Consider the following 20328-nt stretch of genomic DNA (forward strand, 5'->3'; position numbering starts at 1 on the left):
TAACAAATTATGACAAGTTAAATTTAAGTGAAAATCGTATTACTGCTCTTGTGTCATATTTTACTAAGATTTTGTGCCTCTTATCTCTTACTGAATTACTAGAAATGTTAAGAGGAATTAATAAATCATTTTCATTTTACATTTTTATATAATCAGGTAATATGACATAATTTGATATACAATTTTGCCTGTTACAGAGGGTGTGCTAATTATAGTGGTATATGCACCAAACATTTTGGCATGACAAGAAGCTGAATAAATAGCTATTTTACTTAAAAATAGCTGTGTTCATATGTCCCTTTAGGCCACAACAAAGCTATAAAAACAAATACTATTTGCTTTTAGTAGTACATATAATAGATATATCCTTAAGTTTTTAGCTGCAAGAACAGTACATTTCTTGAGACATTTCTTTAAGTAGTATACTTAATGCTGTCTACTATTTACTAATAAAGGAAACCTGTGTGCCTTTTTTTTTTTTTTAAATGTGCTGGGTAAAATCTACCTGTAGCGTGACCGAAAGTGGGGCCTGGCTGGAGACGTAGCCTCCCTGAAGCATTGTATATTTACTGAGAAAGTGGGGGTGCTAATAGCACTACCCAGCACAGTTGATGGGATTAGATGAGTTCCTGCGTAGGCATAGCAGAAAGCACCTGCAGAGTGTTCAGTGGTGACACATCTAAGCCTTAGCATCATCATTTCCTTCTTCCTCCACTGTTCCTTCTCCTTTTCCAACCCTGCCTGCGATTGATTTTCTAAACGGATTAGAGTAAATATCCTAACCTCTGCCTGTGTTCCACTGACAAGAGGCTGAATCATGTCACTTGGTTCTGAGTGGGTTCATAGTGCCCCCTGTAGGAGATATTGGAAATGTGAGCGTGGTTGGGCTGTCTCAGTGATCAGGACTGGGCTAGGAAAAGAAAAGGGTGCTGGTAAGTGTACTGTGTGGGGAACAAAGGATTGTCCATTTACACAGCTGCCCAATATTCAGTGGATAGTCATGCAGGCAGAAGTCTGCTCATGATTCTCAGCCTAGAATCTGATTTCCTTTTGGACATAAATTTTTTTTTGCATGTTTTTACTGTATACTGAATTTTCCAGGAGTGCAGCTACAAAATGTATGAAAGCTATTTATTTTTAAGAGTTACAGCATTTTGTGATGTCATTTACAATGGGTTCTGGTGTAACTGTGCCCCAAAATTTGCATATTAATTTGCATGTTATCTTAATCAACTTCACTTTTATATGACTTTTGGAGAGTTATACTGACTGTTTTTGTAATGTTATGTGTTGGCAGGTGATACTACTGACAGACTTCATTTCAAGAAGGTGAAAAACATGTTGAAAATGTTTGTATTTTATCTTTGAAGGCAGGACAAAGTGCAGGTGTATTAGCTTATAAATTAGATGGAGAAATCAGAGGTCAGACTTGAAATAAAAAAGCAGTAGTTTCATTTCTCTTGGAATACGCATTACCATGGGGTGTGTGGAAATCAGTTTTACTGTATCCATTATTTGTTGAAAAAGAAGGTGCTCCCGTGTTCCCTTTAGAAAACTTAAGATGATCTTAAAGTTGGAAGTGGTTTTATCCTCGTATTTTTCGTCTTTGCTGTCTCTGTTCTCTCCCCTCCCACCTGCCTATACATGCGTTCTGGAGTGCACAATTCATAAAGCCATGGTCTAGCATAGCGAGTATTTGAAGATTTTATCCTTTATTATTTGTATCTTAAAATAGCTGTCCCTTATATGATGTTGATATGGCTACAGTAAATCTCAATACTTAATGATAAAGTTTATGGTTCTGCTTAATCCAAAAGTGACACATACTCTAAGAGAGACTTTGAAATGGATTGAAAACCCAAAAATAAAAATCAGTATTCACCATCTCAGTGAAACCTGCTGTTAACATTCTGTCCTATTTTCTTCCAGTCCTTTTTTGTTTTGTTCATTAAATTGTTATGATACAAATGATTCATGTGCAATTTAGGAAAAGGTGGGTGATTCAGACATTACAATAAAATGAAACTCGCCTATCTCACCAGTTGGAGACAGCAGTCTTAATATTCTGCTGAATTTCCTCACATCAGTTTTCTGTAGATAAGTCATATAATCAGGAATATGATACATATAATTAAATACATCCCTTTTCACCTAACATTTCCCAGGTTATTATAGACTTTTACATATAATTTAAATAGTTGTATCTCATCTTAAATATACCAGTCCACTCTATTGGAACATTCAGATGTTTTTACTAACCCTTATTATAGTATTCAAAGAAAATCTCTGTAAACCAGTCAATATAGATGTATCTATATATAGATGTATAGTGTGTAACAAATGATGTCCTTAGCCATAACATTTATCTCAATTACATGTGAAGTTACTTTGTCATTTTTAAAGCTTTTAATACTTAATGCCAGCTTTCTTCAAAGAAGGTTTGTGCCACTTCTCTTCTGGCTCATGCAGGATTGACCTGTCCATTGGCCACGCCCTCACTCCTACTGAGTTGACTTTTTTTTTTTTTTTTTTGAAACCAGGAATTGAACTCAGGCCCTTGTGCTTGCCAGGCAAGGGCTTATTCTACTGAGCCATCTCCCTGGCCCCCTGAGTTGCCTTGAAAGTATAATCTTTGCTAATCTGAGCAGTGAAAACAGCATCTCATTATTTATTATCCTTTGACTGATGAGGGTGAGTGGGTTTTTGCGTACACCTTAGTCTCTGTGTTTTACCTTTTCCGTGGTTTCCTATTTTCTCTGCTTGTTTTTCCCCTGAGGAATTTGCTTCTTTAGCATGTTCTAGTGAGTCCCTGTGTGGGTTTGTTTCTATCCAGAGCAGATGGCGCTCCTCACCCGTGTCAGAGCTTTGGCCTCCATCGGCCCAGAGCACTTATCCTGACCTCGCTGGGAATCAGTTCTTTGAGAACTCGGTGAAACATCTCCAACTTGGCACAGAGTAAAAGTCCAGAGTGTGGCTTCTTTTGGGGTTGGTACGTTGCAATCTGACATTAAACATTTCCTCACAAAATGTACTTGGAGTTGTATATGTTTGTTCATATCCTTGCCTCCTAATGCTCTCCTCTAGTAACTAAAGCTCAGAGAAATGAAACTGAGCTGCCTGAAGTTGTTGTTTTCATTTTTAATTTTTCATACAGGAAGGAGATAAGTGAAAGGGCTGATTCTGATTTAGTTAAGAGGAATTTTAGGGCTATTCCTGGGGTCAGGACACACTAAGATGAACACCTCAGATCTGTGCTGCAGGAATGCCAGGCAGGAAAGAGAACAGGCGCAGTTTAGGAAGGGAACCTGTCCGTCAATGGAAAGCATCGTCTAGTTAACCTTTAGCCAACCCCTTCGGCATCAGCCTCCCCCAGGGCTCTGCCAGCTCCAGTGCCTGTTCTGGTTTTGGCAGCCCGGCACTGTGGGCTGGGGTGAAGCGTGTGAACCTGCCCTGCCCTCCTTCTCCCACTTGGGATGGAGCTTTGGCTTTTATATGCTGAGTCACCGAAGCGCCTGGGTGCCTGCAGAGTCCTAGCTCTGGACTCCAGTCCCCATGCTGCCCTTTTCCTGCTGCGAGCTTGGAGCTGCTTCACTGCTCCCGCTCGGTGCTGTAGTGGAGAGAGTGGCATCTTTCCCAGAAAGTCACGGAGAGACACCAGGTGGGGTAGCTCTGTCCTCGGCACCTGCTTGGTGCTCAGTCAGTGGGAGGTGGCCACTGCTCCAGGAGGACGGGAACAGGTGTCATCCCACATGGATGGCGGACGACAGAAAGGCACCTCTTCCACTCATCCAGCTGTCAAAAGACGTGGGCCTAGCAGGCAGGTGTTGGCTGGATTTTCACCTGGGGTCCCCTTGGGACCTTGGGCACTTGCAAGTTTCCTTGTCACCCTTATGTCCAGTCAGGAAGTCCACTGCTTGCTCTCTTGGCCAGGATTCAGCCCTTCTTCCCCGCTGCTCCCAGTGCCATCTTCCCAGCCCAGAACACGTAGTTGCTACTCTTAGCCTTGGCAGCCACCCTTGAAGCCTTGGTGGGACTTTGTCCTTCCAGAGTCAATGCCAAGCCCTGTCAGGACCGACAGCCTCCTCTGTCTTCCCTAGTAGTCTCCTTTCACTCACTGCTGTCCTGCACGTGGCTGGCACTCAGGACCCTCTGGCCTCTGCCTGAAGTGCCCGTGTGGCCTCCCGGGCTCTGGCCGCCCTTGGCCCCGCTCCTCCCACGGGGCCAGCATGCACAGTCTGTGCACTCATACCCCGTGCACCAAGTGAGGGTGAGGATTTTTGTCTGCCCGCCCCGTCCCCGGTGCGGCCATGGAGAACGGTGCCTGGCACTTGGATGCCCTGGGCAAATGTTTGTGGAGAGATTAATGAGTGATCCCAGGCCAGCATGCTAATAGTGTCTTCATTATTACAAAATTGTCCCGAATTGAAATTGGGTTGCTGCATGCAGTGTGTGCTGGAAATTTCCTCCCATTACCAATTCCTGTGCCACAGACATCACCTGGCTGTCCTGGGTGCTATGCAGGGTGCTGATGGGTGCTCGAAGATGGGCAATGGTGGCCGAAACCCATGCTGGAAAGACGCGGATGCCCCGGTACCCTGCCCTGTGTGGCTGCGTCAGTCAGAGCCCCCTAGTCCCCCTACCCAGCCTCTACAGAGGAGGGTACAGAGCCCCAAGGGTCACCTGAGTTGCCCTGGATGCACAGCCAGCAGCAGGCGTCCCCAGGATTTGAGCACCACACTGCATACAGCCTCATCCAGCCCCTCCTCAGGCACCCAGAATCCTCCACCCCCCACAGTCACATCCTGGCAGAGAGGGCTTGTGTGGGGCAGGAAGCCCACATGCTGAGTGGCCAGCCCAGGAGCCTGACCTACCTGGGTGACTCCATTCTCTTCAGCCACCACCCTACCCAGGCTCCCCTTGCTGGCCTGTCCTCAGGGCCACCTCATTCTGAGGCCTTACCTTTACTGTGGTAAAGCTGAGAAGGCCATGCTGGACAGAGTCCCTCAATGTCCCTTTTTACTGCTGCTGAGTATTCTTCCCGTCTCCCCCTCTCCTCAGAGAGGGTGTGTGGCCTTTCTTCTCCCAGTCCAGCCCTTCCTCAGGCCCAGTGCCCACTGCCGGTCCCAGCCTGTCAGTCAGGAGTCCCTACTGAGAAATGCGGAGGCCCTTCAGCCGCCTCTTGACCTAATCTTCCTCACACGCTCCCCCTTGTCACCAGATAACAGCCGTGTGTTCTTTTGTTTCCTTTAGAACAAGATGCAGATGCTTTCCAGAATTTTTTTCAGCTTCAGACAGTAAGTTTTTTTTAGTGAAAAGAGTGTTCTTCCTGGAGTCTTGAGATCCAGGCTCTCTTCTCTTGCTCGGTTACTTTTATTTTATTTTTATTATCTACTTTTTTTGTGGTACCAGGGATTGAACTCAGGACCTTGCATTTGCCAGGAAGGCGATTATGCCTCTGAGCTAGATCCTCATCCCTCTGTTACTTGTAAAAACAAAAAGAAACACAAAACAGTCAAGGGGTCAGGTGATGTGTCTTGGCCCTTGGGCCTGACTTGTGGACCCTTCTAGGTATCATCCAGGCTTGTGCCCCAGTCCCTCCAGATACCAGGCTGTGGTGACGCAGAGGGTCAGGAAGAGCCTTGTGGCCAGATGAGGCAGCTTCCCAGAGCTCTGGGGCAAGGCAGAGGAACATTGTGGATACAGAAGCAGGGGCCTGGCGCCAGGCTCTGGGCGGGCACGGCAGTGTAGGGAGCGCCAGGAGAGGCAGGCCCTGGGAACCCTGTGTGGCCTCGGATCTCACCGCTGCCCTCCAGGTCCAGGCAGAGGAAAAACGTGAAGAAGAGTTCTGGTTGCAAATACCAGGAAGCAGAGGGCGGTGCTGGCCAGAGAGCTGCCTCTCTGGGGAAGAAGTGGGGCCAGAGCCGCAGGGCTTGGGCTGCTTGGGGGGCCAAGAGGCTGCTAAATAACAGCTCCTGGGACAGAAGCCAGCAGACCAGGTCCCAGCAGGAACCCTTAGTCCTGAGTGGTTTTCTGAGCAGAACCCCCTTGCTGTGCTCCATCACACTCTTGGCCTTTGCATATTTGATTTTAAAATGGGGTGTGGATGCACACACTTGGCGAATTAAAGACTCCCTTGTCGCTGGCTGCCATGCCTTAAGGAGCATCTGTAAAGGTCCACGAAGAACTGAATGAGGGAAACCGATCTGCTTAGCCCAGAATCCCCCATGCCTTTCCAGCCGCTCACTTTTGCCGTCCATGATATCCTTTGATTTCCATGGAGTTAATGTTAACAGACCCTCAGGAGTGCTATTTGAGGAATCTTTAACCTCCTGCATCTTTGGGAATGTGCCTGCTTCTTACTTTGTATGAAAGCCATGGCCTGTGTAGAAAGAGCATTTTAGAGGGGACTGATGCGGGTTAGCTCCCTTCCTGGGCGTCGTCACCGAGTCGATGCCCGGGTCACCCTCTCTGATTTGTTTCCTCACCTGTGTAGTGCAAGAGAGCTCATTCACCATCTTCTAAGGCTGCTGTGATGGTTTATGAAAAAATAACAGTAATGACAGACAGGGCCTATGATGTGTCCAACTCTATTTCAAGTACTTTGTGTATTTTTTAAAATCTCTTCTGCGACTCTGAGGCAGGTGATGTTGCCCTCCTGGTTGTCCAGCACAAGGGACCATGACACACGAGCAAGGCACGTCCGGTGTCACCCTGCTGGTGTCAGGCAGGATTTGGAAGCTGACCTCAGAGAACGTGTCTTCACCATTGTGTTAACAGGCGCCTGGAAGGTGAAAGCATGTGCGAATCAGCTCTCTTTCTAGATGGCTCATGCACGTTCAAAGGGGGTTGGGGTGCCTGAGACTCCAAGGCGCCCCAAAGTCCTTTCCATCCCACTGTGAAAAGCTGCCTCCCTGAACTGCTCGTCTGCCTAGTTGCGTCCTTTGCGACCCCTCTGGCCCCCTGCTTCATGGGCCGCCTCCCACAGATTGCAGGCAGTGGTCTGTACATCCACCTCCAGGCCCCGAGACTGCTCCCAGCGGACCTGCAGGGCTGCAGCTTCTCATGAGAAGCGTGTCAGAGCCTCACGGTGGTGAACCAGTGGGCTATTTGTATCACTGAAAGTTCTAGAAGGTTCGCTAGCACCAGCCTAGGAAGATAGCCATCTCTTGTCCACAGACCCTTCCTGGTGGCCTCTGCAGGGGTGGGGTGAACTCACAGGGAACTCAGGCCAGCCCAGTTTGTGACTTTTCTTTAGACCTTTGCATCACGCTGTCACTCCTCAGGCCCTTGCGGATTGGGCTGTTGCAGCCTGAATGGAATTCTGTGGGTGCTCCCCACTGCCCCAGGCTTCTCCAACAAAGCCTGGCCTTGTTCTGGCTCACACAGTGCCCTAGATTCTCAGGCCCCGCCCATGGGAGGTCCCAGCTGTCCTTCCAGCCCTACCGCTCCCAGTGCAAGCTCTCCAGGTGTTTGAGCACTGAGTTCTCCAGTTCCAGTGGAGTTGAGTGTACAGGTGCTGCAGATGGGTTGGTCACCAGGTCCCTGCTGAACCGTGCTTTCCAGGCAGGAATCCTTCAGCAGTGATGCCCTTTGCCCCTCCGAACGCTCCACCCCGCCAGCAAACACCCATGGCTGTAATTCCAAGGCACCCTCGTCCTGGCCGCTTCTACTCTCACTTTGCCATTCCTCGGAGGATCTGGACACCTGCGCTAGCAGACCTGGACACACACACACACACACACACACACACACACACACACACACGCACACATGTTAGGAAGCTAATTATTTCCTCCAGTTTGACTCCTGTATCTTTATTATATGAAAAAATAAAACAAAATTTCATAGCAAAACACATAATAAGCGAACAACAATAGTAATAATGATACAGGGCTTCTATATTTTATTATCTATGTCCCACAGTTAGCGGAAAAAGCACGTATTTCTCAAGGCACTTGACTGCCACCGCCTGGAAAACTGTGGCAATGACCAGCACATCTCTGCCGCTTGCCAAGGCTCTGTCCCTCCTGCAGTTGGGTGGGCAGCGCTGGGGCTTGCACAGTGGCAGGTCTGGCTCTGCCTGTTGCACTGGCCACGCTGTCATGTATTGAACTGCTCATCTGCCCAACTACATTGAAGGCATGTGAAATGTAAGCACTGGGGACTTGACCCAGGCTCTGCCGGAGGCTGCAGAAAAGCTGGTCATATGAATCTGATGCAAATCCCCTTCACCCTCAGGCACACAGCATCTGCTCACGCGAAGGTTCTCTGAGTCCATGTGCTGCAAAGGGTGTCAGAGAAAGCATGGAAGGCCAGGGCCCAGCAACCTCCTGCCTCTGCTCAGTGGCCCCTACCAGCTGAACGCTTAGGGGCTCACTCAGCATGGAGTCGCTGGGCACGCACCGAGGCAGATTGGGTGCTGTGGGGCAGGGGCTACCCGCTTGTCCTCTAGCCAGAGGAAGAGAAGCGGCGCGGCCTGAGGCCAAGCTCTGTAGGCTGTGGGCATGCAGAGCTGGTAACTCAGGGCCTCTGGGGCATTGTGCCGAATGAGATCTGTAAGTGAACAGCCATGAGGCAGGAGTCAGCGCTGCTCGTTTGTGGTCGTATCCTTTCCTGAGTGTCCTTGTTAGTGAGCTGCACTGCTAGAAGGGGCAACTCAGGATGCATGCGGGGGCTCGCACACAGCGTCTCCGCAGAGCTCCTCCTAGGGCAAGGGGGAGTCAGGCTTGCAGGAGGACCCCTATTTTGTTTTTATTTTATTGAAAAACAAATATCAATGAGATAGTTTCAAAGCTGATTAATAGGACAGTTTCAGTAATTAACACATTGTACATTATTATCTTCGTGGTTATCCATAGTACAAGATGCAGACAGAATATCCTGTCCAAACTTTATTTGTACAAATCTTTCTTCTCATTGAATTAAGTGAAAGTAGCTGTATATCTATCCTAACTATTCTGCATATACAGATACAAAATGGTCCTTCCTTTGTATCTCCTTTTCTTGTTTAGTCCTGTCAGAGATGGGTATTCCATTGGCATCTAAGTACTATAGGTGCATGAATTCAGCATAACAATCCAACACGGAGCTGAGGACCCCTATTTTGAATAGAAAGCACCCTTCTTGTGCAAAGCCTGTTTCCCCCTCAGGGAGCTTCCTTGCTCAGGGCTGTCTGAATGAGCTGCCCAGCTCCCTGCACCTGCACAGCATGGCCGCACTTCCCCTTTGCCTTGCCTGCCACAGCTCACAGTGAACTTGCTTGCTCAGTTCCTCTAGCTTCCTGGAACTGAGATTTCTTCTTGTAAGTTCCCCTGCTTCTTTGCTAGGAATGCTTGGTATATGTGACCTTGGGTGGCTTCTGGAGGCAGGACTGGCAGTAGTACAGGGCTTAGAAGCATCGGCAGTGGGACTGGCCACAGTGGCCTCAGCCTCGCTTGCTGCCTGCCTGCCATTTAAGTCAGACAACTTGGCCTCCTCATGCTTACATCTGCCCTGGAGAGCCGGAGTGATGTTATGGCCAGACGGGCCATGGAGTTTCAGCCTGTCCAGCAAAGCCATGGTTCCTTCCCTCCTCTCAGATCAGGCTCAGTCCGGCGCTTCTGGCCCCCCATCCTTATTCCCAGCTTCCTCCCTGTAGGACATGCAGCAGTGCTAACCTGGGGACCACTGTCACAGCTTTTCTGGGAGTGAAAGACTTCCTGGGACACAGCCCTACAGTGCTTAAAGGCAAAGTCTGAAACGTGTACCCGTTGGGCATTCTCGGTCCACGTGCACTGCTGTGATAGAGTACCACAGATTGGGCAGTTTATAAGGAAATTTGTTTCTTGTTGTGGACGCTTGGGAAGTCCACGGTCAGTGCTGGCATCTGGTGAGGGGCTGCTGAGGCATCCTATGGCAGAGGCAGGAGGGAGACACGAGTCCGTTCTCGTGGTCACTAACCGGCTCAGTGATAATGACTCCAATCTGCCCACTGCCAAGGGAACATAGTCACGGGTTCATGCGAAAGCTGTAGCAGTCCCTTGGCTCCCATTGGGCAGGTCAGGGTCTGTGGGCAGGTCTGACACCAGGGCGCTGTTCCCAGTCTCCCCACCAGGAGGGGCTGCTAATCATCTGCCCGTGAAGACAGCCTGCCCGTTCTACTGGGCTCGAGTCTTCTGGCTGCTGGAGCAGGGACCAGGAGAAGGGAGGTGCCCAGCCTGACTGAGCCCAGGGGTGGGTGTCTCCTGAGATAGAGGGTGGTTGTCTTCAGGGGTGGGGTGCAGTCTCGGCTGCCCTGCTCAAAAAAGCAGCTGTTTCCTGGTGGTGCCTGCTAGTGGTGACCTTCGCCTTGTCCTCTGGGCTGTTGTGACTCCTCTGTGGGCAACGTGGAGAAGCTTGTGGCTACTCTTCTTGCTCCTCTGGGTGGAGCCTGAGGAGCAGGGGTTGGGGTGTGGTAGAGGGCACCCACATTTTTCCTTGCAAGCGTACAAGTCCCTCTGTGCCCTGCTTCCTCAGGCATTCAGCAAGCCCCTCACCCTCACTTTGGGAATCTCTAGCTCAAGGGTGGTCACACATGTGGCCCTGCCTTGAGGGCCTCGCCCATGCCCTCCCAAGACTGTCCCACTGTGTGCCACTTGCCTGCTACACCAAGGCAGGTCCCCAGATCCCACCACCACCGAAGTTCCCCCCGAAGGTACCTAAGGCCTCTTGGAGCCCCTTTCCTTGGCTCAAATCTTTTTTGAGAGTAGCAGAGAAAAAGTGTGTGTGTGGGGGGGTAGTTTATTCTTACATCTTGACGTATCTTCTTGGAAAGAAAAGCGCCTTCCTAAAGCAATGGCAGTGGTCACAGCTGGTCCCTAGCCTTGCCCAAGCCAGGAAGAAGGCCTCCTGAGCTTTGCTAGTGCCAGAATCCATATCAATACTGTCACTCTAACTTCTCTGTGAATTTGAAAATGGGAGAAAAAGACCAAAGTGCAACATCATGTGTGGAGTTTGGTAGCCCAACTGACCAAACACCCAAATGACGAAACACCTTGCTGGCAAGGTGGCAGAAGAATGAGGAAGCCCAGGGCCCATCGATGGGAGACTTCTTAGGCTGAGGGGGGCAGGTGTGGGAGGGAGGAGGCAGCCAGGGCAGGGTCCCACTGCTCACTGGCTGAGGGGACAGTGTGTGAACTGCTGGGTAGATCAAGCCTAGGGGGTTGTGTCCACTGACTGCTTCCTTCACCAGCAGAGGTGCAGAGGCTAGCAGCCCTCAACCCCTGGTCACGGTGCTTGCGCACACCCAGGCCTCTGCACAAGGGTTCTGCCCCAGGATGTGGAGAGGAGTCAACTGGGAGGTGCGAGCAGTTCTGTTCCTAGCTGGTTCTTTGAAGACCTAACAGTGATCTAGACAGAGCTACCGCAGAGGCGCTGGCGGGATGGCAAGTGCCAGAATTCTGCTGCGGCAGGTCATGAAGCCCCATCTGATCTAAACCTTGCTTTCCCCAGGCAGAGCAGGGCTCGGTGAGGAGAACCTGGAGGCCCTTTCCTTCCTTCCAGCTCTATGGCAAGAAGGAGGCCCTGGCCCTAGCAGGGAGGGCAGGGAGGGGTACCCCCGCTTGTCCACCTCGCGCCCCCAACAGAACCTCTTTCCCTTGGCTCGACGTCTGCCATACCTGAGGTTCACAGCTCCTTCCCTGGATGTGTTAGCTGGCTCCCAGCTTCAGAGGTGGACGCTGTTGGCGTTTTGTTTTGCTTGATATCTTCTGTAGCTTTCCTTCCCGATCCTCAAGGCTCAGATCGCTGCATCCATCCAAAGAGTAGGCGCTTTGGTGTAGCTCAGGGTCGCCCACCACCTCCAGCTGTGTGCCTTGGGCTAGCTTTTTCACCTCTCTGTGCCTCTGTGAGCTCATTGTAAAGTGGAGAAAATAGTAATATCTACCTCCTGGAGTGATATTTTCCAGGTTTAAGTGAGTTCATCCACAGAAAATAATGAAGATGAGTGTGATACAGAATAAGACTGTGGTGCTCGTCATTATTAACCCAGCAGGAGAGACAACAGAAGCACATGTACCTTTCTTCTCCTAAGGGCATGCCCAAAAATGAGTTCTTCGTACTTAGCACTGTTTTCCATAGAAAATGTCTGCAGGACTCCTGCATGCCTGCAGCTGGGGTGTGGCATTGCATGAGACTGTGAGCCCATCCATATTATACCCGAAAATCAGGAATCAGGAGCTGGCTCCTCCAGCTCCCTTAGTGAGAGAATTTCATATTCATTGAGCCCCAAAGTGATTTTCTTTTCCTGTTGTCCCACTGTAGGTTTGTGGAAGAAGTTGACTGCCTGAAAGGAAATTACAAAACATGAGAATCACTTCGAGGTGACCAACAAGTCCAGCAGCCCCTTGGGACCCCTTACCCCCAAGCTGATCTGAGGTCTAGGAACTGTAACTGCAGGTAAGAGATAAGCCCCACCAGCCCCTTGCGACTAATAATTGTTGGTCGCATGTACTTGGTTAGCTGTTTGAACTTAGGAGGTGGAGGACACCAGTGGCATCCCAGATCTGGCGTGTGGCCCTTGGGGATCGGGGCTCAGCATGTCACCAAGACCTGGAGGGTTGGCTCTGTACATGTCACTAGTCCTGCTCTCTCTGCATTAGCAAGAGTGGGAACAGTGGTGGCCACGCACATGGGCAGGGAAGCTATGGAATCATAAAATGCTTCCCGGAAGGATATGTCAGAGTAGCCCGGACATTGCTGAGACTGAAGACCGATAGGAGGCAAGAGGATTTGGGACTGCAGAGGTGGCTCAGAGGCAGAAGCACCTACCTGGCAAGCATAAGGTCCTTAGTTCCATCCCCAGTCCCTCATGCCTTCTCGGCCCAGAAGCCCTGGCACCCCATGCCAGCCCTGGAACTGGGCATGGTAGTACACGCCTGTAATCCCAGTGCTCGGGGAGGTTGAGACAGTAAGATCACTGTGAGTTCGAGACCAGCCTGGTAGCTATAAAAGTGAGCACAAGGCCAGCCCTAACTGCATGGTGGGACCTGGTCTCAAAAAAAGGAGAAAAGAGGATTTGTTGTGCCACATATTCAAATACCTTCAGAGCCTTGCTCATAAAAAGTGTGGTCCTAGAATGGAACGAACTAGATCAGAGGGACAGAATAGAAAGCCTAGAAACAGACAGTAAATGGAGGGAGCATTGCAAATCATCAGTAACAGGACTGCCGCATGCTGTAATAAGTGGTGTTGGGACAATAGTGTAGCCAAGAGAAGGAAATAAGGGATTCCCAGCCAGAGGTAGTGCACCAACGTAATTTTCAAATAGATTCAAGTTTTAGGCAAAAATAAAAACATTAGTCAAAAGGAGAATATTTATACTTGTCTGAGACAAGGGTTTCTAAAACATGTCGTAAGTACTACATGCAAATAGCATGGAGTTCAAAGGAAAAAAGAAAAGGGTGCGTATGATCAATAAAACACAGCCCCTGCTCTCCTTGTGCTTATAGAAGACAAAAATTATTGCAGGTGAAATTTGGATACAGGCTTTGAGAAGAAAGCTGAGCAGGGGCCTTGATTAGGATGGGTTGGCAGGGTCCGTATTAATAGTTGTTTGCGAGAACATCACTGAGGAGGTAAGAGTTGAGCAGAAGAAATAGGGGAAAGGGAAGAAGTGGCCGAGTCCTGTTGTTTCTATGCTGTGCCTGTAGGTGTTGCCAGTGGACTGGGTCCAGGTTGTGAGGAAGGATACAGGTGGCTTCCAGCTTGCGTGACCACAGGCTGCAAGTGCCAGGCACTGGCCTAAGAATGACTGACAGGCTTGACTTGAGGAGAACCGGCTTTGGGCTTTGAATGGTTCTGCCTGAGAACTGTGTTGCTGATCCAAATGAGACAGAGGAAGATGGCTGGCTTCATAGACCTGGAGTTTGGGGCGAGCAGATCCAGGCTAGAGATTTGGGCTTGGGCGCGTTTAGACTGTGTGTGATATTTGAAACAAGGGAAGTAGAAGGAGGCCCTAGGTAGTGAGCATGGACAGAGGAGAAGGCGCAGCTCACCTTGGGGCTCATTCAGAGCTAGAGGAGGGAGGAGGCACGGACTGCGGAGGGCAGGGAGCGAGCACTGAAGTAGGAGAACCATGAGGAGGAGGCATCTAGCAGCAGGAGGTCACTGGTAAGCCTGACAGGGTTTTATTGTAATCCTGGGGACAAAACCTGACTTGAAGAGTCAGAGAAAAATACTGGGAAAAATAAGAGAAAAAATGTCAGAGATGTAGAATATGGGACACTAGAGGAAGATAGTGTTCAAAATGTTTATTTTTCCCAAGGTGGGGGAGTGACAGAATTGATGTTTTTATTCAAGCAGGAATGAGCCATTTGAGTGGGGAGCGTGGATGGTGTAGGATGGGGCTGGTGGGGACTCTGGAGGAAGAGAGTGGAGCCGAGCAGGAATTGGGGCTCGAAGCCTCCACAAGTGCATCTCTGTGGACTGGGGGATGCCACTATGGGCCTCTGCTCTTCAGACTAAGAAGCAAAGTTTCGGGTCCAGGCCTTTAGCTCAGCGGCAAAGTGCTTGCCCTGTGTGGGGGAGGCCCTGGGTTCCAACCCTGGAACTGCATAAGAAATGAGGAAGCAAAGTTATTAGCCATGAGTGGGAACCAGGAAGACGCTGGGTCTGGGTTTGGAGCCAAAGGAGAAAGTGAAATTCGTGACAGCAGAGGGGGAGAATCCTCGGCCAGGAGGGAAGGGTTTCCTGCAGTACACTGCAGTGTGCACGCCCTCCTGTCCAGGTGCTTGGCGAACCTGGACAAGGAGGGCGCGAGTGGACACAAGGGCAGCCGGAGAAAGCCTAGAATCACTGAAGCACTGTCAGTAATAATTTAAAAGTGCAAATAACCACAGTGAGGTTCTCTTCACCCAGTTGGAGCCTGGCAAGAGCTCTTTGGTGATAGAAATTGCTGGAGCTTTCTGGGAGCACGGAATTTCATTGTGCTCCAGAACATGGAATCCACGCTCACAGAATTTTATCCTAAGAGTCAGCTCTAACGCATGGAGATGTGTGCACGAAGATGTCCTCTCCAGCAGCACTTGTACCAGGGAAATCTTGGCACACACCTACCCCAGCGGGCATGGCTTGCAATCATGAGGGGCATGAGGGTAGCAGTGGGCAGCAGCGCCAGGGCTCACACTCACCCTCTTGTTTTGCAGATGAGGAGACTCAGGCCCAGAGGGAGAGAGTGACAGCTCAGTCATCCCGTGGGGCTCAGAGCCCTGACACTGCGGGCTTGGCCTTGTCTGCTGGGTTTAGAGTTGGAACCTTTCCAAGGTACTTACAACCTCTGCTGTGTACCATCTTACTTCACACTCATAAAATAGGAATTCCCAGTATTTTGCCCATTTGTTCATAATGTCTTCATTTCATTACATTGCCCAGCCAGGGCAATGGAGTGAGACCCGGTCTTAAAACAGTTTTCTTAATGAAAAAAAGGAGACCATGTTTATTTATTTCATTGATCGTATATCTGTTAGCTAGGAGCAGATAAAGTTAAGAATTGTCAGAGAAGGCTGGGGAGATAGCTCTGCAGTCTAAGCACCTGCCTGGCAAGTGCAAGGACCCAGGTTCAATCCCTGCTACCACATGCTCTGCCAGCCCCAGAACGCCAGGCATGCCAGGCAGGCCACCAAAACCTGGCATGATGGTGCACACCTATAATCCCAGCACGGGGGAGGCTCAGACAGGAGGATCACTACCAGTCTGAGCTGCATAGTGAGACCCTGTACCGAGTGAATGAATGAGTGAATGAATGATTTTTGAAAAGATTGTCAGAGAACCTAGGGGATACTGGGTGGCATCCTAGCTGTTCGGAGTCTGGTCCAGACTCTTGGGACACGGGAGCGGTCACTCAGCTTCTCTGGGCTTTTGTGTCCTCTCCAGAACAATGGGAGGTAGGCCTAGGTTAGCTCTCAGCCCCCTGACAATGCATACTGTGTGCTTTCCACCATGTTGTGTGCTCGTTCTGGGCTGGCTGGTACAAGATGTTAGCACTTAGGCCAGCATAGTGAAATAAATGCCCCGTCATAATTCCAGAGCTTCCAATGGCAGACCAGAGAATGGACATTTCTTCCACAATCAGTGATTTCATGTCCCCTGGCCCTACTGACCTGCTCTCCAGCTCCCTGGGCACCGGCGGCCTGGATTGCAACCGCAAGCGGAAAGGCAGCTCCACCGACTACCAGTAAGGTCCTTGCGGCTCGTGGATGGGCAGGGAACTCCAGGGCTGGCGCCACTTTTCCCAGAAGAGGGGTTGGGAAGGAAAGGTCCAGCTCTTGGTGCTGCACAGTCGCTTGGGCTTCGTGTCTCCCTGGCTTGCAAGTGAGGAAGGGCCTCCAGGCCTTCGTGTCCCCTCCAGCCCCTGCACTCAGCTGCAGCCGGGAAGCCATGTGCTGTCCTCTCCCTCCTGCTCTCTTGCACGCCCTTGAGCAGGAGGACCGAGTCTGTAGATGGGGCCTAGCACTCCTGAGGCTCTCTGAGGAAGACAGCAAGGACCAGGCGCACACTTCATGTGTGTGGAATGGACGAGCCGGGGCACAGGACCTTGACTTTGTCCTCAGGTGTTACTTAAAGTAGTACATACCTGTTATGTTAAATAGTATTTTTGTTCCTTTTTAGACTTGATGACTTTTCTTTTGAGTAAGTAAATCCCCCCACTCACTGCCCACTCTCTGCCTCTGCCCAGCGCCTAGGGAGGAAGGCTGTGTAGCATGTTCAAAGGCACATTTCCTTTCGCTGAGGCATCCGTGTGGGATTGTACCCAAATGTCCATTTGTGAGGTTTTCTGTTGTTTAATGAGGGAAGATCTCCCAGGAGGTATCCCCCCTACAGCAGATGTCCTTTCTGCTGAAGTTCACAGGTCGAATTTGGGGAGCACACTGGCTGGAGGTCAGATGCCCACTAGGAGATGCTATGATTAATATGTAAGTTATCCCAGATCATTGAGGAGCCACGCCCAGGGGATGGCGAGTGGGTGTGAAGGCCGAGGGGGCTCTTCTGTAGCACTAACTCTCCGTCGGCATCCAGGATGTTTCTCGGGAACCCTTCGTCTTGGGCAGCACCGATGGAGCCCCTGACATGTCCTAAGACTGTCACCTAGACCTGTGGCTTCTAACCTTGTCCCTCATACCCTTCAGGTTTCCCTGGTGGACCTGAACTTGCCAACCTGCTGTAATTCATGGATTACTTAGGCAACCCCCATTCTTCTCCTGAGCTGAGGCCACAGCTTCTCTCCTGGGAGGACCAGCCTGGCTTCAGCAGGAAACACGATTCTAGACGGAAGGGTGCAGGGCTTGTGGGCCCTGCAGCCTGAGTGATTTTCTCCAGGCTCTTCTGGAGAAACTGCCTCTGAAGAGACCCAGGGCACCAAGCTGGGAACCACTGTTCCCCAATAGGCCCTTGCTATGATCTAGACCTTTTAGGACAGTTACAGGGTGCAAAGGCCACCACCCTCCTGTATATAGGAGGAAGAAAAGAGACAGGAACAAAGCCCAGGTGGCAGTCAGTGCCCTCCTGAGAAATCTGTGGGTTGGAGAAGGGATCAGCAGATTCACCAGGGGGGTCTGGGACGCCTTCCTGTGGGGCGTGCGGTCTATTTCTATTGAGCCACAAGATGCCATAAACTTTGAATTTCTGGGATTTGTACAAGGCAACTAGGCACCCACAGTGACCCCAGCACACTCTGTAGCACTCAGCCCCACACTCCCTGCTAGTCCAGGTCCACAAGCCCCGGGGGCGCCCACCTGGCCGAGGAGCAGTGCCTTTGGTAACAGTGCCTTTGAAATGCTGCCTGGGCTTGGCTCTGCACTGCCCTGTTAGTGGCTAATGGGCCCCTCCACACCTCAGCCCCGCCCCAACCCGTAGATGTGCACACGTATCTTTGATGCTTGATCCAGTTTGCAAGTGAGATAAGCTCCGTTTATCCAGAATGACTAGGGATGCAGTGTGATGGACATTTGGATACTCTGGCTAATGAAGAGTTCCCGTAAGCGTGACCTATGTATTCCCAGTTTTCAGATAATCAATATGGGGAATGTATCGAACACACGAAATCTACTGAGGCTGGCTGTGTGCAACTTTTGCTTGATAATGTGGACAGCTAGCCCATGCTTTGTAGTAAATTCAGCTTGTTTCTCTTTGTATTGCATGATAAGCCGTTCATCCGCACTATGGCTCCCTGAGCTCTCTTCTTGCTGAGTTTCTGGATAAATGTGAGCCTTCTGTGTTGTGACAAGAAGCCACTCTGTGCATCTGTACTAACCTGCAGCCACATTCTCTTGTTTTTGCAGAGAAAGCATGGACACAGACAAAGATGACCCTCATGGCAGGTACCATGGCCCTAGTCATTTGACCCCCAGCGCCCTTACAGCGTTTTCTTTGCACGACGACACACCCCATTACTTGGAGCATGTTCCTCCCGTGTCTCCATCGCAGATGAGCAAGCAGGCCATGAGCCCTGGGCTCAGAATCCTCCCTCTCCATCCCAGTCCCAGTGCGGCCAACCCCCGAGAGCCCTTGTGTGTCTGTGAAGAGGTGACAGGGATCCGGCAGGAAGGAAACAGACCTGTAGTTTTGCCATTCGTGTCCAGAGAACTGCATTTTTATCTTTCGCTTTCTTTTTTTTTTTTTTTTTCCAGGTTGGAATACACAGAACACCAAGGAAGGATCAAAAATGCCAGGTAAACTTAGACCTTCCTTTTCTCACTAGACTGTCCTATTTCCTGCTGTTTAGGTGCCAGCTGAGGTGGCTCTGTGTGTTGGTCCCTGCTGTTGTGGCCTTCAGGGCACTGTCATATCCTTAAGGAACAAGGGAGGAGATGCTGGGCCTCGGCTTGATGCAGCCTCTGCCCTGGCTCTTTCTGGGCTGAGCTGGGCCTCAGTCATTGGCACCTGAATATATTCAACCCTAAGGGACTTAAGAGGTAGCAGAAATCAGTGAAAGCTGATGTTTACCAGGTATTCAGCTGATTTCCCTTCCTGACTGAAAAGCCCTCAGGGAGACGTGGCCCAGTGGCTCTAGGAGCCTCCCCCTGGCTGTGCCCTGCCTCTGACAGGGCCCCTTAGTACACTCCAGGTTGCATCTGAAGACCAGGCCTGACACCCAATCTCCCTTGAGTCTAGGCCACCCCTTCCTCCTGCAGACACATGTGCTAACCCCTTCCTGTTGGGTCCCCAGGCTTCCCTGCATTTGTACTAGGTCTGTCCGAGCTACATCATGACACACAGAACCAGGGCTGCAGAAACTGGGGGTCCAAAGACACCTAAGGCTTCCTTTGCAGACCAGCCTGAAGGAAGTCCGGGGGCTCTGTAGCTGTGCCTTGTGCTGGCAGACAGCACCGCCCCCTAAGGCAGGGGTGTGTCATCCTGCATCTGCGGGCAGCCTGTCCTAGGAGAGAGGAGTGTTGTAGCCCTCAGAGGAAGCTGGGGGACAGGGCTGCATATGCTGCATCTAGGTGGGTCTGTGTTGATCCAAGGACGGCACCATTGGTACCAGGCAGCTCAGGCAGTGGCTCTGCCTGGAGAGAACGGTGCCCCCTCAGCCACGCACGGGCTCCTCACAGACCTCACTGGCACCCCTACTTGGCTTTGTGAAACACCCACCTCGCTCTCTCCTTCCGTCCCCATCTCCAATCTGGTGTTACAGAAACTGAGAGGAAAAGCAGTGATAAATTAAGCATTCAGTTTACTGTGAAAAGATAGCTTTTGAAATTTTTTTTCTAAGTGAGGTACGCACTAAAAAAAGCTAAACTCTTACCTGATTGTGAGACCACTTGGGTGTGACCACTACAAAAGTCTAATTGGAAACATTCTACAAATTTTAAATTTGTTCTTTCAGATGACAGTGACAATGTGTTTATTTTTGTCATCTTTTCTGTAATGTTTACTTTTTAAAGGAATCATTTCTCATGTTGTTGTTCAGGGAAGCTCACAGCCAGATTGAAAAGCGTCGCAGGGATAAGATGAACAGTTTTATCGATGAACTGGCTTCTTTGGTACCAACATGCAACGCGATGTCCAGGAAATTAGATAAACTTACTGTGTTAAGGATGGCTGTTCAGCACATGAAAACGTTACGAGGTGAGACCCGGGGCTCTATTGTCCTTTATGTCCTTACCTGTAGCATTTGAGTCTCTAGGACAAATGCTGATTGCTCTAAGTATCACACCTGCACTTTTCAAAAGCAGCTCTCACGCCTGCCGAGCCTGTGTGCATCAGCTCAGTTCTGCGGCCGTGCAGCCCAGAGCCTGAGAGCTGTGTGCTCTGCATACTTTGGTATGGGCGCCTGTGTCTGCTACTTGCATGTCACAGAAGGCATGGCTGATG

General features: G+C 50.3%; 1 protein-coding gene and 1 pseudogene across 12 annotated transcripts in view; both read left to right on the plus strand.

The window, feature by feature from the left end:
* Nucleotides 1-7066, plus strand: part of LOC105742694 — an 8994-nt pseudogene extending 1928 nt beyond the window's left edge.
* The window catches only part of Arntl (aryl hydrocarbon receptor nuclear translocator like), a 95694-nt gene that overhangs the window by 48815 nt on the left and 26551 nt on the right, over nt 1-20328 (plus strand). For 4 of the 12 annotated variants that reach the window (XM_023719390.1, XM_023719391.1, XM_023719389.1 and 1 more), the window contains exons 3-8: nt 12280-12414; nt 15162-15279; nt 16042-16189; nt 18294-18332; nt 18642-18683; nt 19925-20082. In XM_023719390.1, coding sequence (XP_023575158.1) covers nt 16050-16189; nt 18294-18332; nt 18642-18683; nt 19925-20082 — 379 coding nt within the window. In that variant the 5' untranslated portion in view covers nt 12280-12414; nt 15162-15279; nt 16042-16049. Of the gene's footprint in view, nt 1-12279; nt 12415-15161; nt 15280-16041; nt 16190-16227; nt 16929-18293; nt 18333-18641; nt 18684-19924; nt 20083-20328 lie in introns of those variants that run through there. The other 8 variants (XM_023719393.1, XM_023719392.1, XM_023719394.1 and 5 more) reach the window with 4 other exon arrangements.

This window comes from Octodon degus, unplaced genomic scaffold, assembly GCF_000260255.1.
Source record: "Octodon degus isolate 3935 unplaced genomic scaffold, OctDeg1.0 scaffold00067, whole genome shotgun sequence".
In the NCBI taxonomy this organism is placed as follows: Eukaryota; Metazoa; Chordata; class Mammalia; order Rodentia; family Octodontidae; genus Octodon; species Octodon degus.